At 51.4% G+C, this 24,239-nt stretch overlaps 1 protein-coding gene across 5 annotated transcripts; it reads right to left on the bottom strand.

Annotated features, from left to right (window-relative positions):
* Positions 1-23,749, bottom strand: TRIM29 (tripartite motif containing 29). Of its 5 annotated transcripts, none has more exons than XM_071576076.1 (9): positions 22,583-23,746; positions 15,046-15,141; positions 13,649-13,882; positions 13,036-13,234; positions 9,459-9,542; positions 7,355-7,414; positions 6,159-6,257; positions 4,578-4,654; positions 1-2,040 (listed from the first exon to the last, which is right to left on the bottom strand). In XM_071576076.1, exons 1-9 carry the CDS (start codon positions 23,435-23,437, stop codon positions 1,978-1,980), a joined length of 1,767 nt encoding a protein of 588 aa, XP_071432177.1. In that variant the 5' UTR covers positions 23,438-23,746; the 3' UTR covers positions 1-1,977. The 5 variants fall into 5 exon arrangements, with proteins under 5 accessions (XP_071432177.1, XP_071432176.1, XP_071432180.1 ...); XM_071576075.1 differs by having other exon boundaries at positions 6,159-6,260; positions 22,583-23,744; XM_071576079.1 differs by lacking the exon at positions 6,159-6,257 and having other exon boundaries at positions 22,583-23,749.
* Positions 23,750-24,239: the final 490 nt, after the last annotated feature.

Here is a 24,239-nt window from a genome sequence, read left to right as displayed (position 1 = left end):
TTTGTTTTGGTCAGACATGGAGCTTTGTCCTTTATTTCTGCAGCACAGGGAAGGGCCTCGTTTACATCAGCACAGCCGAGTCCTGGCTGGGGAGGTGAAATTCCTCTTGCTTTGCTGGTCAAGACAAACATGACACAAACAGTTCATGCACAATACACCTCAAGCCTGGCTGGTACATCCCTGGCACTGAGAGGTGTCCCAGGGCTGGGCAGGGGGCTGGGGGGTCCTGGCACCCTCCCAGGCTGATGCAAATGAGGAGCAGCTCCACTCGTTGTGGAAAGTGGTGTGTGCAAGGTCTGGGAGGGTCTGGAGGGGAGGACGGGCAGCAAACAAGCTGTGGGGGCTGCAGGGGTGGGGCAGGACAGGGGACAGCAGGAGGAAAGGGCCATTTGTGTCCCCAGGCTGGTCACTTGTGTGCTGGGCAAGGGCAGTGCCCAGCTGGCACCACACAGCCTTCCTTAGGGCAGGGAGGAAGGGGGGATTCTAAAATCCAAGTTCTGGAGGAGGGATCATGCCCACCATCCATAAAAGGAGGTGGTGGAAGCTTTTCCTGGAAGCCAAGTGATTATTGGAACCTGCTCCCAGGGGAAACAGCGAGACCTGGAGGGGTTGCTCCTGTCACACACATACTCAAACCTTTCACTGCTTTGCCCACCAACTCCATCCCAGTTTCCCTTTCTTCACATCCTGCCCCACCCACACCAGCCCCTGCCCCCTCTGGTCATTAAGGAAAATATGAATTATGAAGTGACATTTCAGGTACTCTGGAGCAACCAACATTCAGCCTCAGGAGTTTTGTAGGAGGTGTTGGATTAAAAAGCAGGATCTTTGCACAGGGATCAGCCAGGAAATAATCCCCAGGGAATGACAGGTGGGACCTCTCTCAGCAAGGTGCTGGAAGCATTTGGGGCAAGAAAAGGTGGGGGAAAGCCATTCCAAAACCTGCTCCCTCCTTGTGTGAGTGCCCTGGCCCTGCCATGGGCTGTCTGCTCCCCCTGACTTGGCACTGAGGGATCCAACCCTGAGCCTGTCCATGGAGAGGGACAGTCACCTCAGTGAGACCACGGTGTGCAGGTTGGGTGCTGATGGGATTCATCTGTCCAGGGGACAAATAAAAATAACTATCCTGAGCAAAAAGCCGTGGTACTAATCCTTATTGCCCACTGCAGAAAAAATACACCAACTACAGTATATAAATCAATTTTGGTTTAGGGGAATTTAAAAAAAAATCACTACAAAACAGAAAAGCACCCAACACCTGTGGCATCTAATCAATCTTGTATTAGGAGGATGGATTTTCTTTTTATTTCTTAATTTGAAAAGGTGGCTGGAGGGGCACTTTAATGGGATGGAAAGACTCTCTGCTCTCCACCAGCAGCTGCCCTTGGGCTGCAGCAGCTCAGGATGGATCCCGTGGTGGCTTTTTGGCAGGTCAGGAGCAGAGCTGAGCTGCTGGGGGACCCTGAGGAAGCCTGGTGGGACCTGCAGGGATCCAGGCAGGTGGCAGAGCTGGGTGTGCCCAGAGAGGGTGGGTGACAGGGTGGAGAGGAGTGGGAAGAGCTCGAGCCTGTCACTGCTCCCAGTGGCTGGCAGGGACCTGTCCATTGTGGGCAGAGCTTTGGGCCCCCCAGCTTGGGAGCTCCCAAACCACAGTGGGGACAAGGGCACAGCTGGTTGGCAGGGGGTGCTACCCAAGCATGCAGGTGCTTCCCAGGAGAGGCAGAGCAGCAGAGGGACCAGGCAGCAGCGAGGAGGGGGCAGCAGAGGGGGGGCATTGTTAAGGCCTGTGGAGCTTTCAAGGCAATTGGGTGATTTGGAAGAGTCCTTGTTTCCTCTAGGAAAGGCTGTTCCCTTCTGCACCTTCCCTCTCCCTGGCAGAGATTAGAGCAGTAAGGTTAATATAGTAGCAGGTACATCCATGAAAATCCGCAGCTGAGTCTTCACTCCAAGTGCTGCTGCTCTCCCCTAATCTTCAGATCAAGGTGCCTCGTTGGAAGTGGCTCCATTGCCTTTGTTGACGTAAAAGGGGCGATAATGTGACTGCAAGGGAGAATTTGGGGATGTGAGTTTGACCTTCCTCCTTGTTCCCGCCTTCACCTCTCCCTCCTGGGCAGCCCAAGCACCCACATCTCAGCCTCCTGCCCTGCCCTTCAGCCCTTCCTCCTGCAGGGCAGCACAGCTGGAGGTGCTGCAGAGATCCAAAGGAAATGGCTTTGCTTTCTGATTTATCCACAGGCTTTGCTGGCCCTCATTCCGTGTCAAATCTCAGCCTGTGACTCATGGCTTGAGGAGAGGTTTGGGGAGAAGAGGAACGTCACCTTTCTTTTTATGCTGCTCTCAGGGTGTTTTAATTGCTCACTAACCTGAGGGCTCAGGGGAGTTTTCACACCTAAAGCTGGCACAGTTATGCAGGTTGGAGGGTGTTTGTTGGTGCTCTCTGGCTGCCAAGCCCAAGCTCTGGTGCACGAAACACTCACCCAGGGGTGTATTTTTCATTTTTGGGAGGGCCCAGCACTCAGTGTTTGTGTCAATTGAGAGACAGATCCCACAGGAATTGCTGCTTTCTGTCCCTCCTGCTCATTTTACTGCAATCCCTGAGTGTGTCTTGTCTCATCAGGACCCACCCCTGAATTTCTTTCTTATCAGCACCACGTGGCAAAGGTGTGTGGTGCAGGTTCCTGTTGGCTCCTGCTGCAAACACAACAGTTCATTCATTGTGACCAGTGCCCTGCCCAAGGCAGGACCTCCAGCCTGGGTGGGAAAACATCCCACCACTGAAGAAGTGACCATGGCAATCAGGAGCTGCTGGGGTTTGTGATGTCCAGTCTGTCTCAGGTTTGATCCACTGCCCAGATCCCACGTGCAGAGTGTGGGACACACCTCCCAGAAACCCTTTTTGTGCAGCACTGGTAAATATGAGGCACAGCAGGAGGATGGGCAGAGCAAACCCAGCCCATCTTGCTGCTCAGTGCCCAACACCTCCTGCTCAATGCTCCTTTTTGTTGAAATTCTTTTCATTTTATGGCTGTAATTTCCAATATAATTAAGATATGGAAGAGGGCCCTTCATTTAAAAGAACTTCCTGGGGTTAAAAAGACATTCCCCCTTAAACTGCACACTCCTTTGTGAAAATTCATATTTACAGACCTTTTAGAATGTATGTTACTTAAATACACATTTAAGACTATTTTAAAAGGTAGATTATTGGCCCAATAGACCATAAATGCTCCTGCAGAGATACTGCAGTCCAGAGCATGAATTTCTATTTTGGTACTTTTAAATGCTTATATTTATCAGCTCAGTTGTTGGGTTTGGGGCTATCTGGTGAATAGAGGTTATAAAAATAAAATGGTCATTACAAATAAGTGCATGAGAAAGGAAGAGAGACAAAAAACCTCTGGTGACTGTGTGGAAGAAGCTACCCAGGTTTCCTCTGTGGGGATTAAGGAGAGGATGGGCCATGGGAGGGACACCTTCCAGGTTACTCCAAGCCCCTTCCAACCTGGCCTTGGACACCTCCAGGGATGGGGCAACCTGTGCCAGGGCCTGCCCACCCCCTGAGTAATGATTTTCTGCCCAATATCCAACCTACACCTACTCTGTCAGTCTGAAGCCATTCCCCCTGTCCTGTCACTGCAGTCCCTGATGCAGAGCCCCTCTCTGCTCCCATGGTGATGATGATGATCTTTCACACAGGCAGTGGTCAGACATGAGACAGAAGGGATTGTCAAATTTCCCTGCAATCCTTAGGCAGCCACTTTCTAACTGCTGTGTATTTCCTCTGCTTTCCTTCAGGGTGGGAATGCTCTCAATTCTTGACCCTCTGCTCCTTACAAGTCTTATTTCCAGGCATCAGTAAATAATCTTTCACAAATGAACAATCAGAAATTAAAAAAAAATGGATTGCATCTGGAGGGGCAGAAGCTTGACAATCTTAATTCAGATCATGCAAGACCTTAATGCAGCACAGTGTGAATGGATGTTAAGGAAAAATAGATTAATTTAGTGCTTCTGTGGCAGTGCATTAACTGTTTGTTAACCTTGAACCTCTGAGATTACAAGACCTAGAATATCACTGTCCTCTCCCTCTTACAATTACCTGGTTGGTGCTAACAGTGTAAAATGAGTGACTTAGAGATGTCTGAGTGATTTCTGACCCCTCATCTTTGATATTGTATTTGCCCACTGGAGGACATAATTAGGAAGATACTTCTGTGTGGTTGTCTTTGGTGTCATTTACACATTGTAGAAGTCACAGACTCCCCAGAGTGTGTGATCACCCTGCAGGGAGGAAAATACTCCAGGCAGCAGCACGTGTGCTGCTGGTATTTGTAAAGCTTATAGACCAAATTTCAGGGCAAAATCTTCCCCAAATGTCACTTTGCAGTATTGATTATCCCTCCAGCCCAGAGCTGTGGAGGAGGGGGATGATCTGCAGCCCTGCTGGGAGCTGTTGCCTTGAGCTGCTGCTTTCCCCTCTCCAAGGGCCCCATCCATCCCTGTGCCAGGCATCCTGTGCCAGGCAGCTCTCCTGCTGGGCAGTGCACCAACCTTCACCCCCAGGGCAGAGTTCTTACCAAAACAGACTGTTTGGTGGATTTCCACGTCTGTGGCGTCACCTTTGCAGACTGATGTCTCACTATGGAAGGGTAAGCTGTGACAACACAAAACAGCCTGTTACACACCTGTCCCTCCCTGCCACCCTGCCCTGGGCAGGGGCAGTGTGAGCAGCAGGGCTGCAAGTGCCACATCGTGCCCATGTTCCCTGGGCAGTGCCAGCATGAGCAGCAAGTGCCACATTGTGCCCATGTCCCCTGGGCAGTTCCAGCATGAGCAGCAAGTGCCACATTGTGCCCATGTCCCCTGGCAGTGTGAGCAGCAGGGCTGCAAGTGCCACATCATTAGTATTGAAGTGCTTAATGATGAAATGCAGCCAGTGCTGGGCAGGGACACCACAGCCAGTGCTGGGAGGGGACACCACAGCCAGTGCTGGGAGGGGACACCACAGTCAGTGCTGGGGGGGACACCACAGTCATTGCTGGGCAGGGACACCACAGCCAGTGCTGGGGGGGGACACCACAGCCAGTGCTGGGCAGGGACACCACAGCCATTGCTGGGCAGGGACACCACAGCCAGAGCTGGGGGGGACACCACAGCCATTGATGGGCAGGGACACCACAGCCATTGATGGGCAGGGACACCACAGCCAGAGCTGGGGGGGACACCACAGCCAGTGCTGGGCAGGGACATCACAGCCAGTGCTGGGAGGGGACACCACAGCCATCAGACAGATGGCTACTCCACCACCCATCAGTTAGGAAAAGGGAGTAAAGAAAGGCTGGCTAATTAAAATGTCTGAGGAATGCAGGGAGGTGGAATGCAATGAGACCAATTAAACTGAGGCCAAATCCCCAACTCAGCATTCTGGCTCTTGCAAAGAGCACTATGGGCTGTTTAATTAGTGCAAAGAGCTGAGGCCTGGGGCTCATGGCAGTACCTCAGGCAGTGTGATGAGCACTAACCCCCTTCTGCCACACCAGCTCTGCTCTGACTCCAAGGGAGCACCAGCCCTGCTGTATCACAACCAGTTCCAGGGCAGCAGACAATGGCCTTTCCCCACCAGCTCCAGCTGCAAATTAATCAGACCTTGGCAGGTTCTGGTGCTCTTGGATTTCACCTTGAACTCATGGAAAGAAGATGGTGAGATGGTGAATGTGGGATTGTGGTTCAGGTGAAGGAGGACAGGCAGCTACTGTATATTTTTTTAAGATTGTGCTCAGTGTCTCTTACTGTGTCAGGAAAACACTGGTGAAGCTGGAGGGGCAGATGGCCATGAACATCATTCCCTGGTACCTTCCTCTCCCTGGTCCCTGTGCCTCTGAGATCATCTAAAATTGATCCCTGCCCATTACAAAATTTAAACCCCCTTCACCTCCTCACTAGATAAAACTTGGTAGCATTTTTAACACCCCTTAATAAACCCCTGTTGCTGTGGGTCAGCAGAGTCGCTCAGGTAAATATGTGCAGGTACCCAAGAGATTGCCAGGCCAAGGTGCAGGATGGCTCTGGGCCCTCTCTGGGGGAGCAGGAAGAGGGTGAAGTGTCTCAGCAGCTGGAAAAGGGGCAGGGGGAAGGGGGAAAGGCTGAATTCCTGGTACCGGTCTTGGTGAAGAGGCTCCCGTCAGACTGTTTGCTGAAGTCACCGGGCGGATTCTGTCCCACCGAGGAGAACTGAAAAGGCAGCTTAGTACCATTGCCTACTGGAAGACAGAAGAGGTGCTGTTATTCCACGGTGTGCCAGGCTGCAGTGGGCAGCCTCAGCATGTCCAAACCCCCCTGTGAAGGGCCTTCAGCTGGCTTGGGGCAGTGGGAGTGAATGGCTTTGTCCCTTTTTGTCAGCTGAGGGGATCTGGGGTGTGAGTGTGAATGACCCCAGTGCTCCAGGCAGGGCAGAGCCTTTCTCTTGGGAGAGCCAGAGTGCAGGTGTGACTGAAGAGCAGCAGCTTCCTCACAGGTCAAGTGCATCTCCAGAGTCAGGAGTAATGACTCTGTCTCTGCCAAAGCTCCTTTGCCTCCAAGCAGTCGAGGTTTTATTCAAAGCCCGCTGAAATTAAAGCAAGGCTTCCCCTCGTGGCCTCCTCGGGGTCAGGCCTGGCTGCCAGGCTGAATCTGAGAGCAGAGAGATGAGAGGGAGACAGCCCTGCCCCTGGCATGGAAAGCAGGAATGGCTTAGGTGTGGCTGTGAGTCACCTGAGCTCCCCCAGGGAGGGTGGCAGTGGAAGGAAGGCTGAGGCTGGACCCTCTGAGCATGGATGAAGCAAAGAAGGAACATAGAGATGAGAAAGAGGAAGAGAGGATTTGGGAAGAAAAGGCATGGCTCCCTGCTGCTGGTTCTCGGGGCTCAAGGCACCCCTCCCCATCATGCTGGTGCTGCACAGACAGTGCATGTCCTCTCAGTCCTGAGAACTTCAGGACTAAGTGAAGGTGTTTGTGGGCTGGAGAGAAGCAGCCCTTGTGCTCCTGGCACTGGCTGGGTATAGTTGAAGTCCACAAAGTGTTTTGGATGTTGGACTGTGGTTGCTCAGGGACCTCAGGACTTTGTGGCTCCTTTGTTTTCCACCTCCTTTCACTGTCTGAGCAGGGAGAACCAGGGTTGCCTTTCCCTCCTGCACACACAGCACTGGGAGCCTGGCCCTGCTGGGTGCAGCCGGTGCTGGTCACCCAGCTGAGAGGGCTCTGGGAGCCAGTGCTGGCCAGGGGAGGGCACAGCTGGGGGCAGCAGGAGGGTGGTTAGTCAGCCAGGAGCTGTGGCACGGGGGTTAGAGCCTCCCACTGCCGCCGGAATTACCCGTACCAAGTGTTTCCTCAGTCGCCTGGAAGGAGGAAAATTCCCATGACCGTGGGTTGAAATTGGCTGCAAAACAAGAGCATCCAGTTCAGCAGTTGGCTCCTGAGGAGCTGCCTCAAAGGCCTGGGCCTGGCATTGCTCTGGGAAACAGTCCCCACCAATTTGGGAGCAGCCCCAGACCAGAAATCGGGGTGCAGGGAGCAGAGGAAAGCCTGGGCTTTGCCCCCTGGATCCTAAGGAATGGTGGACAGACTCCTCATTCCGAGAGCACAGCTCTGCCTGCCACAGAGCTGTCTTGAGCTGCAGGAAATTACCAGCTCAGGTTTGTCTACTCAACAGGACTATTCTGCAGAGGGATCTGCGCACAGAGCTTGGATTTGGAGCTCAGGAGACCCAAGTGGAGGAATATTTCTTGCAGGAGCAGAGGCTGTCTCAGCACTGGGACAGGCACGTGCTCCAGGGCTTCACCAGGACATCACAGGGGTGCTGTTGACCCCCTCTGTGAGACACTGGGCTCCCAGCACAGCAACAAGGAGTGAACCCTGTGAGCTGCTATGCTGCCATCCTGTGGGCTGCTCCTCTGGCTAAGCCCTGTTTCTATTTGCACAGTTCTCTCTCCCTCTCTGTCTGCCTGAGTCCCTTCTAGTCTTCATTCAAAGACTTCCAAAGGCACAAGATGATCTTTCCAACCTCCTCCTGGCTTTGGCCAAACTGTTTGCAGCATCAGGAGAAGAAAGCTTAGTGGGAGAGGACAGAAAGGAGCATCAAGCAGTTGAACAGATTGTTCCTCCAGCTTTTAGGCAGCGTTTGAAACATTTTATGTCTCCCCTCTGCCTCATTATGACACTCACTGCAGGCAAATGTTTTATCATAGAATTATGGAATTATTTGGCTTGGAAGGGACTTTAAAAATCATTTTATTCCAACCCCCTGCCAATGGCAGGGACACCTCCCACCAGCCCAGGGTGCTCCAAGCCCCATCCAGCCTGGCCTTGGACACTTCCAGGGATGGGGCAGCCACAGCTCCTTGGGCACCCAGTGCCAGGGCCTGCTCACCCTCCGAGTAAAGAATTTCTTCCTAATATCTAATCTACACCTCATCTCAGTTTGAAGCCACTTATTATGATTCTCTCTTTAATGACAAGAGCAGTGGAAGTCTCCTTGAATTTAAACAGGGCTTAAAATCTTATAGATTCAGCTCAAATCCCAGCAGTTTCTTAGTTCAGGGCTGCCAGGCGTGGGCAGAGAGCTGAGCAGAAGGGCAAAGGGGAACTGCAGACAAAGGGCTCAGTGTTGGGAGTCAGGTTGTCCCCAGGAAACCCCAACACAGAGCAGGGATGTGCCCTCAGGGCAGTGCCACTGCTAATTGCTGGCATTGCCCTGCCCACCATCGGAGCAGCAGCTGGGAACATCTGGCAAGCCCTGGCAGGGCTGAAATTTGGGTCCTTGGTTTGTGCTACCCTTCCTGGTGCTTTGCTCCTCCTTCCCTGGGCTTTCAGCACTTCCAGCTCCTCACTCTGGGGGTCCTGGTGCTAATTTAGAAATGCCCAAGTGCCATGTGTTGTAAACACTTGTTCACTCTGAGGACTCATCCTGTGCTGCTCATGCCACAACTGGGGCACAGCAAACCACCAGGGCTCTTGTTGTCAGAGCTCAGAAAGGAACTCCAGACTCCTCCTTTTTTTAGGACACATTTCTCACTTCTTCTGTCCTTTTCCTGTAAGGAAAAAGCCTCTTTGCTGGTGAAAGTAAAATCCTAATGCAAGGCAAGCCCAGTGCAGCTTTCACACTTGATAACACAGTGAGATAAGCTCTGGGTGGAGAATAACACTGACTTTAACCCGGTGACACATCTTAAAACTGTATATTCACAAAGTACACTCTTTGACAGAGGTCACTCACTGCAGCTCTTCTGCTTTGCTGCCTTGTTTGAGATGAAAAGGCAAAACCTTCTCTAAGCTCTGTAAGCTGGAGAGAAGACTCAGCAGAAACACGCAGAGGGAGGGATCTTGGAAGTCTGAGGGACAGCAAATTTTGGGGCACTGCATCAACAAAGGCCCTTTCCTGAGCTGTGTTTGGAGGGATCCTGATCACCTTGAGGGTAACATACCTTTGGGATTCAGGAACATGGAAAACCTCTTGAGGTTGTCAGGCTGGTTCCACTCGTAGTTGTTCATCATGAACCGGTGGTCACCTGCAGAGGCAGAGCATGGCATGAGCTGGAGGGGCAGCTCAGTGGCCTGGGGAGGGAGGGGAGGAGGGGGAAGGGGAGAACAGAGTGGAATTACTTCCCCAAGGGCTCCTGGACAAGCTGTTCTGCTCTTTGAAAAAGAGTTCCTCTATTTCTTTAATTGGCTGGGAGCTACAGCAGTGCTGGGGCTGCCCAGAGACTGAAAGAAGTTCCCCTGGCACAGCCCAGCTGCAGCCTTTGGCCTCTCAGGAGATGCATTATCTGCTGAGAACCACAGGGAGACTTGAGGGTTGTGGCATTTTCCTACCAAAATGCTGCAGTGTGGCTAAAACTGCCCCCCCTTGGAAAGCAGCAGTTTGGCCTTGGCTCCCCTTGTGTGTTTAACCTGAGCACAGGACTGGCTTTCAACCCCCTGATCTGCAGCTGCAGGTGTGAAAAGGTCCAGAAAGGCACTGCTGGGGGGGCTCAGTGGGTTGGCTCCTTCAGTCCTCAGAGGAAGATGCTAAAGCTGAGCAGCAAACAGCTCCAGACTCCTGGGCAAGGGTGGCTGGCTCAGATCTCATGGGAAGGGAAGGAAATCTGCTCTTCTGGCAGCTCTCACACAGCCCAGGTTTGGGTTTCTGACACTGATCCACAGGAAATGATGCTTTATCAGTACAGTTGCTCATAAAAATGCTTTCCTTAAAGGCCATAAGCCTGTTGTTCTCTGCAAGGAAGTAAATTTGGTTCACATGTTCAAATAGTTCCATTCTTTGATTCTTAAGTCACTGAACAAACTTTTATTTCACCAACTTATTTCTGTGTTATTTAAACTCCCTGGCTGCTCTCTGATTATTTGTCTCCTTGCTACTCTCCTACCTGTTATGACAACTAAAAGAGAGTGGATTCCCTTTGGAGTCTGCTATTAAGCAGGTTTCAGTCCATGAATACAATATTTCTTCCCAGGAAGGTTTTTACACCAGAACATCAAGCCTGTTGCAGATGAATTTGTTGCAGTGACTCAGGGGGAGTCTGAGTTAATTAAATGCATTAAGTAATTGTGGAGCCATCTCCCTGCAGTCCCTGGCTGCAGAGTGCTGCCCTCTTTCATGTGTAACCATGGCTTGGAGAACGGAGAGCTCTGAAGCTTCTGAGCCTCACCTTAAATCACATCTCCCAACTGAGTGGATCCCACTGCTCTTTTCATTAGGCAGACTCCAAGCTGTGTCCATCAAATCCCTGGCAAAGCCTCTGGAAGTTCCCAGCTCTCTGGCACTGTGCTTAGTTGCCCTGCTCAGAAATGTTTTGGCACTTGAATTCCACAGATTTCAGTTCCCATGAGGGCTGCTGGCACCAGTAACACGGAGGAAACCCCAATTAAAAGGGATCAAGTGATCAAGGAACAGCCACTCTTCATCCTGAGGCATTAGAGCTGAGCATATGCACAGTCTGGTTGGGCTGCACAAATGGCCAAACAAACTGTGTTTGCCTCAGGACTGGCAAAAGGCAGCTCAGCAGATGGAAATTCTGCAAAGCTCCAGGTGAACAAAGAAGGAAGCAAAACGTCCAGAAGGGATTTCTGCACCTGATCTGCTTTGCCATCCCCTTGTATCAAGTTACAGCCGAATTTCTCAGCACGTGGAGTATTAAGAATCTAAGCAGGAAATGTTGCAGGGTCAAATGCTGACAGACAAGTCATGTTCACCTTCTGGTACTCCTATAAGGGCAGGGGGAGTTCTGAAATCTATCTGTGCATCATGAGCACCTTGAGTGTGATCTCTGAGCACCTTGAGTGTGATCTCTGAGCACCTTGAGTGTGACCTCTGAGCACCTTGAGTGTGACCTCTGAGCACCTTGAGTGTGACCTCTGAGCACCTTGAGTGTGACCTCCGAGCACCTTGAGTGTGACCTCTGAGCACCCTGAGTGTGATCTCTGAGCACCTTGAGTGTGATCTCTGAGCACCTTGAGTGTGATCTCTGACTTTCCTGAAAAGTTGGTTTTCTGCTCCAGAAGTACCTGGCCCGTGTAATTCCTGTCTACTGAAGGATGAGAGCACTGGGTGGTGCAGTGTATTAACACAGGAGGAATGTGCAGTGAGTGCTGTGGGTTTGAATGGATGAACAGTGATCTTGCAGATTTGCAGCAGAGTTGGATGAACAGGACTTGGGCTTATTCCTGCATCTCTTTGAGTCACACACTCTCCTGAAGAGCAGGGCACAGTTCAGCCTCACATTACACATCCAGCTCCTTGACCTTTATTGTTCTGGTATCTGGCATTCCTCAATCACTAACAGATTATATCCCACAGCAGCCTGGTGAGAGAACTATTAATTCCCATCCCTGTTATTCTTAGTGCAGGAGGTCATTTCGTGGGATTAAGTAACATGCCCAGGGTCACAAGGGCTGCTTGTGGGAGAGCTGGCAGTGCCCCTTGGCTGCTCAGCCCCATGCAGTTCCCTGTCCTCCTAATCCTGGGTGTGAGCCTGATGCAAGATAAGCCTTTATTCACAGCTAATTGGGAGACACTGAGAGGAAGTGGGTTATAAACTTAGAGGCTTCCTTACAGTGCTGTGATAATGACCATGATCTCTCTATTCACCTGAGGAAGATCACCTTAAACATCACTGAAGGGTGGGGACCACTGGGCCCTACGTGTCCCCTGAGCCCCCTGGATCAGGGCAGGCAGAAACCTCTCCCAAGGGGATCAGAGGGACTTAGGCCAGCTGAGGCTGAAGTTTAACTGCACACCAAAACAGAGACCTTTCTCCTTGGAAATCTGCTCTTCTGGCAGCTCTCACACAGCCCAGGTTTGGTTTTCTGACACTGATCCACAGGAAATCAGAACTTTCCAATGTTGGATTTTCAGTGCCAGCTGCTCACAGGGTATTCCATGTTCCAGCCAGGCCAGCAGCAGCTGGAACAGGCACTTGGAAAACTTCATGTCATGCCAACCCCCTGCACATGCTGACTCTGTACAAACAGGATTCCAAAACTGCCCTCCTGAGGGGCCACATTCACCTCCCTGTCCCTGCCTTCTCCTTCTCCCTGGTGAGCACTGAGGTGCCTCAGTGGATCTGTGGGATCCTCCATGTAGGAACTGTGGTGCTAAACTTGCAAGGGCTTGTTGGGGCCTGGCACGGGGCAGAGAGTCCCTCTGGCCTCTGGCAGGAGGGAAGGGGCACTGGGCATGGCCCCAAGATGAAAGTCTTGCTCTCAAGACCCACACAGGAGGTGGCTGGACCCTTAAATAATGTGAAGCCATAACATCAAACAGCAGCCAGGGAATGAGGGGGTGGTTTGGATGCCTTGGTCCCTTTAAATACTTTAAATTCAGCTGGCTCCATCCCTACATAGGTGTGGCAGGATAGCTGATATTCCAGAAGGAATTCCACCTGCAGGAGGTGTTTCTCCCTCTTTTTCCTACTTTCTTCACTGTACAGAGCACATTGATCACACTTCATGGCTCTGCCTTTGGGGAGGAGGGGAGGAGAAAAGGGACAGTCTGGGCTGGTTTACCATTCTCCATGTGGTTCCTCTCGATGAAGTTGCGGCCAAGGTCTGCCTTGCAGATCTTCTCCACGTGCCTCATGCAGACGTTGAGCAGGTCATCCCTGAGGAGCCCCATGGAGGGGCTCATGCTCTCACCCTCCAGCAGCACACTGTAGGTGGGCAGGGATGGAGGGGGCACGTAGTTCCTCATCAGAGCCCCAAACTCCTGCAGGAAGGGGGGGCAGAGGTTACTGAGGAGCAGGAGAGGTCAGGCCCAGGCTGATGGTGGGCTCCAAGAAGGATGGAGGGGGCAGACAAATGCTCTGTCCATGGGTTGTAGTCATTGCAAAACAACCTGCTGTTGGCATGTCCAAGTTCACTCACAGAATCCCAGACTATTCTGAGTTGGACTCTCCAACTCTCAAGTCAGTGGGAGTGAACCCATGACCTTGGCATTATTACAACCAAGTTTTAACCAACTTCACCTGCCAGAGCAGAGACAGCTTCAAATGCCAAGGCAAGCACCTGGCACAGGTGCACATGGAACTGGAGAAGGTCAGCACATCTTACACTAATGGGATTTTAGGACAAATGCTGAGTTCAGTGGGGAAAGAGGAACTCAAAGGGAGGTGTTGGTTACCTGCAGGAAGAGCACGGAGTCGCTGATCTGGTGGATCTGCTCCCTGTTCTCCTTGTCCTCGCGCAGCAGCTTCACCCTCTCCTCCAGCTCCTCCACGATCTCCTTCACGTTCTCAGAGGCAATCTTCTCCCTCTGGTCCAGGGCAGCCTTCACCTCATCCCTCTGCCTCTCCAGGTCACGGATCAGCTCCTTGAAGTGCTGGTCCACCGTGGCCTTCTCGTTGGTGGTGTAATTCTGAAGGGAAGGGGCAGAGAGAGGAGCGGCAGGAAAGGCACAGGAGAAAGAAAATGTTCAACTGTTCAGGGAGTCCTGTGCTCAGAGAGGGACACAAAGAGGGATATGGCCAAGGATTCTCAGCATTTAGGCTCTGGAGACTCCAGGTATGCAAACCTTGGCACCAGAGAAGCTGTGCCAAGACAAGCAGTAGTTGTTCCTGCCATAATTATGTGCATGTAATCCAAAGGGCACGATGTCTGCCCAACTGTAGGAGCATGTCTTTTATTTCCATTCATAAACTGCACTTTTAGGTGATATTTTAAAAGGCTGTTTAAGCTTCTAAATCGTGGTGCTGGCTCCTCAACAACTGGAACATTGAATTCCTACCATTTCCAAGCATGAAAGGTGCTGAAAGTTTTTACAAACTTGACCTTGAGGTCCCTGTGAAATGTTCCTCAGAAAGGCTGTGGATGTAACTACATTGAGAGTCAAAATTTCTGGGTCAGGTTTCCAATAAAAATAATAATAGTAATAATAATAATAATAAAGCAGATGAAAAGCAGAACTGGTGAGCCAGTGTGTGTGCACCACATGAAAGGGAGAAGAATGGCTTTGTTTGTTAATAATATGCAAATTTTCTGGGGTGTCTCCGAGTAGTGTTTTCACTGCTCTGTTCAGTTAGGGCATCAACCAAAAAAACAAAACCATTGCTGTATTCCAACCCTTACCACAGTGAAAGAATTACAGAGGAGCCTTATATCAGTATGGAAATGAGCTGTTCCACCATGAACAAGGTGTTTGGTGGTGGAAGTGCTGCCTTATCTCTGTTTGGGTTGTCCAGAGCCTTCCTGCAGTTTAGTTTTGTGTGTGGTCTGGTGGGAAGAGGAGCTGCACACCTTTGTTTCCAGATGTGCCTGGCTCTGCAGGCTGGAGAACAGCAGGGACGTGCCTGGGGTGGTTTGGTAACAGGGCTGTGCTGCCTCTCCTTCATCCCCCCCAGGACATGTCGCAAGGGGACTCCAGTAGGAGTTGTTGTTGCCAAGATTTGGCAGGGGTGAGTTTGGGAGAGCCACGGGTAAGGGATGGGTGAGTCAGAGCTGGGCATGGCAGGGGAATGGAGGAAAGGAGGACAGGGCTGGGGGAGAGTGCAAAAGAAGGTGAGCTGAGCATCTCCCACACACCTTGATACGGTCCCTCTCCTTCTGCCACTTGTCCATCTCATCCTCCACCTCGATGATCTTCAGCTGCAGCTGTTCCTTCTGCAGCGAGAGCTCGGCCTGTGGGGAGAGGGGAGAGGAGGGCAGGGAGTCCCATGAGCTGGGCTGAGGGTGGCCCACTCCAAGGCAGCCTGTGCCCCAAGGAGAGGCAGAGCTGGGAGCTGCAGGGTCCTGGCACTGCTGGGATGGAGATCACGTGCTGCCCCTGCACAGCAGCCCAGAGCTGCTGGTTGGGTTGGAGCTCCAGCTCCTCAGCAGAGCAGCAGCACAGGCACCCACCTCCCACCTCAGCTCATCACATGAGAGTCATGAGCTGCAGGGGAAGAGAGAGAGGCTGTTTCCAAACTGCGAGTGCAGGGCAGGCCCAGCCCAGGGTGTGCCTGTGCAGCAGGAACAGTTCTCAGGCAATTACGGAATGACGTTGGGCGAGTGTTGCAACAGGAGGATGATGCCTCGGGCAGGAATTCTGTTTGGACAGGATCGTGGATTAATTTGCTCTGAATTGAGAGCTTTCATGTTGTGATGAAGCAGGGGAATGCTTGGAAAAAAAAGAAAAAGCACAAAAGGGAGGAGGGAGGAGGTGCAGCCAACCTGCTTGGCTTAGCTCAGCAACTTCACCGGGCTTCGTTTGCATTTGGTGCTGCAGAGCAGACACTGCAGGGCAGCTGTGGCACTGCAGCTGATGGTGAGCCCAGGGCTGGCTGGCAGCAGTGCCCTGTGCCCCAGAGCAGACACTGCAGGGCAGCTGTGGCTCTGCAGCTGATGGTGAGCCCAGGGCTGGCTGGCAGCAGTGCCCTGTGCCCCAGAACAGACACTGCAGGGCAGCTGTGGCTCTGCAGCTGATGGTGAGCCCAGGGCTGGCTGGCAGCAGTGCCCTGTGCCCCAGAGCAGACACTGCAGGGCAGCTGTGGCACTGCAGCTGATGGTGAGCCCAGGGCTGGCTGGCAGCAGTGCCCTGTGCCCCAGAACAGACACTGCAGGGCAGCTGTGGCTCTGCAGCTGATGGTGAGCCCAGGGCTGGCTGGCAGCAGTGCCCTGTGCCCCAGAACAGACACTGCTGGGCAGCTGTGGCTCTGCAGCTGATGGTGAGCCCAGGGCTGGCTGGCAGCAGTGCCCTGTGCCACCACCTGCTGCCAGCCCCTCCCTGGGCCCTGCACAGGCACCACGTCCTGCCCAGCACATCATGACAGAGCCTTTGCTGACGCATTTCAAGCAGTTTCTGTGTTTCATGGGGTGCAGCCACAGGCAATGCCTGGGGGACACTCACCCCAGAGCTGCTGAGGAGCTCCAAGAGCCTGTAGAGCTCACCTGGGTCCTGCCACTGGGACGTGTCAGAGAAGTTCTGCAAACCTGCTGCTCCTGTGGGACCTTTGGGCAAATGGTTGTGGCACCCAAAATCATGTTTAGAACAATCAGAGGCGAGGGAGACACAGGGTGGATAAATCCACACAACTAACCCAGCTGTCCATCCAGGAACACACCAGAACAAATCTGGGTCTTTATTGATCATGGTTGCCCTCGGATGAAGAGCAGACAAGGAGCTGCCCACCAGCTCAGACAAGCTCAGCCCACCAGGGCCCCTGTCTTGGTGCCAGTCTCAGCAGAGCTTGAGCTGGAATCAGGCACAGCTGCCTCAGAGAGCCAACCACTCTGGCTGTCCCAATTTAGAAAATCTCTATTTAGAGAGCAGAAACAATCTGAAAGTTGTTTTGTTGCCTTATAAACCACAAGAAAAGGGGAACTATAAAGGGAAATGTTCTCAGAAGAGCCGCATCCTCACACTGTCACTGACCTTGCTGGGAGCTGGGAGAGCACTGGCCCTCCAAATATCAGCCACGCAGCCTGACAACCCTCAGGTGTGAACTGAGTGCTGTCAGGAGCTGAACCTCATCTTGGACAGGGGTCAGGGGACAGATGGAAGGGTTTGTGGTACAGGATCCTCAGGGAACCACACTGGTTTCAAGAGGAAAACATTTGCTCTACTCCTGATCCAAAGCCTCAAGGTGGGAGCTTAATCATAATTTCCACCTTTCCAAGCCAGTGACTTGGAGGAATCCAGGATGTTTTCCACTCTCATGCACTGTGAGATGTCCTCTGCATCAGGACTCTTTGCACAGCAGGAGAATACAATGAGAGAAAAACATTTTAGATCCAATTACCAATGTGAGAAATGACAGTAAAATGCAAGTTGTTTTCTTGAGCCACAGAGCTACGTGCAGGTGGCACTCATTGTTAGCAAAGTAAAAGGCACATCTCCTGAGCAATTATTTCCCCCCTCACCCCTAAATATCAGAAGAATGTCAGTGAAATCAAATAGAGAAGAACTGGAGGGATTTTTTGGAGGAAAGCAGATCTTTCACAGCCACATAGACAGTCCCAAACACGAGGGATTTGAGGAGAAAGATAACAGGGAAAAAACATCAGGTGATGGCTGGAAGGTGGTGATAACAATATGATACTTTTATAGTCCTTTTAATTAAGATGGGTCTCCAAGGAATTTGGGAAACTATTACTTGCTCAAAAGTGCTACTAAGCTTGTTGCAGTTATGACATCCCTTTGCCCAGAAAGACACTGTGGGTGCCTCTGGGATGGGATGGAACAACTATTTAAGAGCAGACCCACACAACAATTTAGAGTGAGATTTATGATTTGCAAATGGAAATTACAGAGATGGCTCCAATAGGCAGAATGCAAATCCCACACTCATGCAGGTCTGGCCTGGGTTAGAACAGCCCTTCTGGTGGCAGGAGGAGACACCAGCACAGACAGCAGCAGGGGCAGGGGAGGTGAAGGCATTGTGGGATCCTACAAAAAGGCAAAAAATACTACCAAAAACCCCCCAAAGCTGATCTTACCATAGAAAAATAGTTAAAAAAAGCTCCAGGGAGACCCTGGAATAGTCCAAGAACTGGTGACATGGGCATAAGGATGCAGAAGGGTGCTCTGGAGAGGGACCACAGCATAAGGGGTCCATTTGCTGATGTTTTCAAGACCCTGTTCAGTCTGGGCCTGGCTGGTTGAGCAGTCCAATATATCACATACTGTATGTTCAGTAGGGTAGTTACAGGTCCAAGGGACTGTCACCTCAACTTCATCCTCTATGAGGAAACTTCTCTTGGAACTTTCGTCCTATTTCTCACATTTTCCAGGGTCAGCAAACCCTGATTCTCTTGCCATGGAGCATCCAGATCAAATCCATTTGATGAGACTTGGGGTTCAGAAGGTCCCAGAGATGGATAATACAAATACCACCCACTGTAGGTGAACCCCTACAGTGCAGAAATAACAGTAACAGTGACAAAGTTTGAGGAAATGTAAGTTTAGACCACTCAGTTTGAGCAGAGCAAGTTGAGAAATGATGGCACTGAGAGTCTCTGAGCTAAGACTGGATCCCTATTAGAGTCTAAGTTAATTAGGCCAGCCAAGAAGCCTAAGTGAAAGTTGAGAGTGTGCACCTAAACATTCCCAAGAGGACCCAGCCCTGGTGCTGTGGAGGACCTGGAGATGTGGCATTATGAGTCCTGCATCATGATGCAACTGGTTTTTGCAAGGCAGCAGTACAAGCATCATCATGCCCTAATGCTCTGGGAACCCAGGCCAGGGAACACCCTGTGTCACCAGCCTGGCAGAGCTGGGCTCATTAATTACCCACAGACCCAGTAATGAAGCTGGAGAGGTGCTGCTCAAACGAGAAGGCTGCAAGTTGTTTGAGATATTAGTCCTGCTGGTTGGACACTTGCACTGTCCCCTCTAAGCAAAGGGAGGGGTTGGGGGGCAAAAAATCTGGAGACTTTGCCCACACCCTGCAAAAATGCCAGGAGGCTCTGCAGGGGCTGAGCCCAGCAAAGGCTCTGCACAGACTGAAGAGAATTCCTTGCTTGCAAACCTGGGGGTTTTCCCTGGATTCTGCCCTCAAGCAGGTGAACAGGCAAATCTACTCACATCACAACTTGCAGCAGGGGGTTTTCCCAGCTTTCCAACCGGGAAGAACATCCTGCAGGTGACTGCACCAGCCCTGGGGAAGGAGCAGCTGTCACAGGCTGTGTCCACCAAGTCACCACGAGTGGTGCAGATCAGGTCTCACAGCCACGTTGCATCAGTGGAATTTGGATATTGTGAATGTGGATATTCCATGTTGCTTCCACGATATTCCATATTGATACACTCCTGTTTGCTCTCTGGTCAGTCAAAGACAGATGGAAATCCCTCTGGATCCATCTCTGTGCATGGTTCACTTCTAAGCCTGGCTCAACATCTGTGAAGTCTCCCCTTTTAAAAGCAGTTTTGTGGGGCCAAGGAACACCCAACTCCATCCTGCACAGCAATTCTGCACCTCAGGTACAAGGTGAACTTTCCTTTAAAGGTAAAGAATTAAATAAAAAAGGAAAAAAAAATTAAAGTGCTGTTCAGCAGAGCTGACCTGCCATGCTGAGCACCAAGGAAGGTGATGGCAGGTTCTGTACAGCCCTGGCACTGGCAGGCACAGGGGAAGTTGTCTCCTTTAGAGAACAGGCCTGTAAAACAGGTTTGGAATGAAGGATCCCCTTTCCAAATGAAGGATGTTGCCTGCAAGGGGGGCTCTGGTTGTGCTGATAAATCAAGCTGGCCACAGGGTTTTATTGGAGTGTACAAGCTGCTGTGGGTAATTCTCACTTCTCAAGGGTGAGGGGTAATTTCTCAGCCTCCCAGACTTTTTCTTGGCAGTTTCTTGTACTGATTCTGGTGCAGGGGTTCCTTCTCCTTTAAATCTGTAGCAGGAAATCAATGCAAAGTGGGTCTGGGGAAGGCATTAAAGGTTTGCTGGGTAAAATACGCAAATAGCACTGGGTGGAAACTCAGAACAAATGTCTCTGTCTGAGTCCTGTGCCTTCCACTTGTGCCAAAGCACACCAGGAAGAGGGGGATGAGTGACTCTCACCCCAGGCTCCTGAGCAGTGGAAGCTGCTGCTGTGCTGTCTGTCTGAGACAGAGATCCCAGGCTCTCTCTCCCCTGCTTGCCAAACGCTCTAACTAGTAGGTGTGTGTGTTCTGGCTTGTTTGCATTCCTCTTCTCTTAAGCTCTGTCTGCACCATGAAGCAAGCAGAGTTTCCTAATTCTCCAGAAGGACCTTTCCCAACACTAAAGCACAGCATCTCTCATCCCTACAGGCCTGGGGCACAGAAATGCTCCTGAAGGAGCCAATCCTGCATTAATTCTGCAGTGCAAAAGGACAGATGGACCTGAGCCACCGGATTCTGTGACAGTTTTGTGCCACCAAATTGCTGAGCCCGAGAGTGACAGTCAGGCTTAATTTTACACCAGTTCTCCTGGAATCTCCTCCAGTTTTGGAGTCACAGAATAGCCAGGGACTGGGGAATCCTTGCACATAAACCAGTTAGTCCTTGCCATCCAACCCTGTGTCTGGGCACAGGGTATTGTGGCCACCAGGCCAGTGGCATAGTGAGCAAATTTGGAGGGAGTAAAACTACCCTGGAGCTGCTTGGAAAACAGAGCAGGGATAGGGATGACCTGCTGAGGGTTTTTTGCTTATCCCTTCCACAAAGGGCATCAGCATCAGCCACACTTGGCCACTTTTCCAATTTGTGGTCTCATTGCAGCTCAGCTGATTTGCAAGGCTTGATAAGAGGAGGTGGTACACACAGAGGGCTGGAAATGCTCAATCCTCTTTGTGGTTCTTGCTAAGGCTCCACCTGTGGTGAATAATTCAGGGCTAGGAATAAACACTTGTAAGCAACAGCTCTTCTGTTAATTGTTTTTGTCTGAGTGAATACTCGCTCAAGTTACAACAGGACCAAACTTGCTGTCAGGAGGAACTTGCACATCTGTGTGATTCTTATTGATAAAGCCCTGAAATCTCCAGGCTCAGCAACAGCAGCATCAGCACAGACAGGGCAGGAGCTGAGGAGTGGCACAAGGCTCTGAGGGGGAAATCAAACACCATTTAAATTGTGGGTAAAGTCCTTGCTGCTCAGCTGGAGGTGCCTCTTTAAAAGCAAGGTGCTGTAGATCCATCCAGCCACGGGAAGAAGCATCTGGTGAATTTGCTTCCTCAGGAAGCAACTGTGAACCTCATTCCAGCAGAAACAGCTCAGAGGACTGGGCCACCCCAGCAGACACCAGACCAGCTCCATGGTAGAACTCTGCCATGTTCAGAGCTGGCAGCAAACCCACAAGAACAAGCAATTATGGAACAAACAGCAGGCTGGCAAGCCCTGCAGGAATTTAAGGAAGGCTGGCTGGGACAGGGAAGGAGCTTTGTCTGGTTTCAGCAAAGCTCCAAGTTGGAGATGATATGGCAAGGACAGACCAAACAGGAAGACAGAGATAAGCTCTACATAAGATGCTATTTCAGCCTTCTGAGATAAATCTTCCCAACTCATTAGAAAGAGTTCAACTGTTCTTCCAGTTAAGGGTAACTGCAGAATTTGTGACAGCAGATACTTGTATTTGCCTGTTCTCCACATCAGGGAACTGGCTTGGGCTGTGCCTAAGAAAAGGAGTTCACAGATCTTTGTGTCCTTCCAGTTTCTGCCACGGAGCCACTGTGTGACTCCAGGCAAACTGGTTTATGTTATCATTTCAGGGGTCTCCTTTCTCTCACCTCTCCTGTCCTGTCTGCTTAGAATAGGCCAGGACATGCTTTTCCTGTGGGGATGTGCAGCACGGAACGTGGTGAAACCCTGATCTCTGCTAGAGCTTGTGGAATAATCATCCACCCACCCAGAAAGCAAACAGCGTGAGGCTTCAGGCAAACAAAGGGCAAAGGCATCTCATTACTGAGCACTGTTCCACATCTCCTTAGATGTCCATCCTCTAAACCTGCTGGAGTAACACTCCAGGGGAAATGAGCATGTTTTGTGCTTGCACCAGGGCTTTTTTCTTCATCTAAGCTTCAAAAGGCTCTTCCCATAGGTGTGACTCAACATTATGGTATCCAAAACAGATAAGTAAAAAACCAGAATCTCACTCTAAGAAGCTGAGCTGGCAATTTTTAATAGTCACCCAGTACCCACCAGTAACTTCAGCAGCCTCTGATCTGACCAGCCTGTTATCTGGAGGTGCTGAACCTGATGCCCACCTTCTGGCTGTGGGTAACACTACACAAACACTGTCAAAACCTGAGAAACCTGAAATTGGTGTGTTGTTTAAAAAAAACCAACAAAACAACAACATGGCTCATGGGGCTTTGATTCAGCTTCTGCTGAAAGTCAGGGGTGCAACCAGAGGTGGAAACCAGGTTCTCCATCCCCCCATCCAGTCTGCAACACAACACCAGCAGTGTGCTGCTGTAACCAGCCATCAGGAGAACAACAACCCCACCACAGCAGCACCCAGGCAACATCACTCTCCACTAAACACTTCCCATCCACCACCAGAGCATCCCGGGATTACACCCAGACATGATCTGAGCAGAGATTGCAGGCTGGGAGCAAAAGCTGTGGTGTGATCTCCAGACCCACAGACCGATGGGAACACGAAATAAAGGCAGCATTAATTACCTCTTTCCCTGCCTTCTCGATCTCCACTGTCACTGTGCTGTGGTTCTTGTGCTCCTGGAACATGCAGAGGTAGCAGATGCACATCTGGTCTGTCTGACAGAACAGCTCCATGGTCTTCCCATGCACAGGGCATTTTCTTGCTTCGAAGTCCCTGATGGGGTCCAGCAGCTGGTGGTCCCGGAAAGCTGCTCCCTCCAGGTGGGGCTTGAGGTGCAGCTCACAGAAGGAAGCCTGGCACACCAGGCACGACTTCACAGCCTTCTGCTTGTTGTCGATGCAGGAGTCACACAGAACGTCCTCGAGCTTCACCCTGGGCCGTGACCCAGCTGCTCTGTCTGCCTTGTTGAAGGGTCTTCGCAGGTCCCCTGTCTCCACCAGAGGCAGAGACGATTTCTTCAGGTCCCCCATCTGCCCCCCAGAGAACAAGGACTTCCTCCCCTCCCCATCACTGGGCAGGAAGCTCTTTTTGGAATCCAAGGAGAAGAGGGACTTCCTGAGGTCGCCTTTCTCTGGGAAGGAGAGGGCAGGTCTCCTCATGTCCCCTATCTGTCCGCTGCCATACTGCATCTTCTTGGAGTCAGCCGAGTCCATGCTGAAGTAGGTTGACCTCTTCTCATCGGATGACTCCACAAACTGAATGATGGGCCTCTTCCAGTCACTCCCAGAGAAGAGGGAGCTCTTGATTTGCCCTGTCTCCAGCGCAGCACCGCCCGTGCCTTTTATAGCTTCTTTCTCACCTCCACCAGGGCTTGTGGTCTTCTTCGCCTCTTCTTCTTTTTTTGGTGTGGTTGGGCTCTTCACGTCCTCCGCCTTGCCGGCGGTGCCGTTGGTCCTCGCTGCACTCCCCGTTTCCATGGTCTGCACAGGGCAAGTGGTTTCTCTGCTCAGTCCTCGCTCCAGCTCCTCTCAGCCCCTCCAAAGCAGGTTCCTCTCTCTGCCTGGGGATGTCTCAGCACGGAGTGGCTGTGGAATGCAGGAAACTTTCTGCCCCAGTGACGCACCTGGAGCTCCTGCCAGGAGGAGCAGAACTCTGAGGCTGTGCTGGGGAGATGGAGGGGGAAAGAGGAGCAGACGGTGAGGGCTCAGGAGCTACAGCTGTGCACTTAATTATACAAGGCAGTCCACACCCAGGAACATTCTTGTCTAACCAGGTTTGGGAGGAAGGGCTGTTTATATACATAGAAATGTCTCCTTAAAAAAAATCATTTTCATTAAGATGTAGCAACCAGTCTGACGGCTTGTTTCAAAAATACTTCTGCTCCCTGGTTGCCAGGAGCTGAGCTTCCCTCCTTGCAGAGATGGGCAGGGGCAGGAAGAGCAGGAGATGCCCACGATGGGTTTGTTAACTGGGTCATCCACACGCACCAGAATAATTAGGGTTGTAATTAACATGAACGCCTAGAATAAAGCATTCCTCAGCTGGGCTCCCCCGAGGGCTCTCTGTGTTCAGCAGGACAGGGAGGGGAAATATGCTAAATACTGGGGTTAAAACACTATTATCTTTATTTTGATTTGCTGTTGGGTTTGTGCAAGGTCCATCCACCTAGACCTGGAAATAACCCAACCATCAGAACAACACAGCTGGCCTGAAGCAAAAATTGGCTCCTCCTGCTCTTCCCCCAGGCCATGCAATGTCCAAACACGACCAGGAGAACAA

This window comes from Pithys albifrons, chromosome 23 (genome assembly GCF_047495875.1).
Source record: "Pithys albifrons albifrons isolate INPA30051 chromosome 23, PitAlb_v1, whole genome shotgun sequence".
NCBI classification, from domain to species: Eukaryota; Metazoa; Chordata; class Aves; order Passeriformes; family Thamnophilidae; genus Pithys; species Pithys albifrons.
Note: the sequence above shows the minus strand (reverse complement) of the source record. Positions and strands in the feature narration are given on the sequence as shown.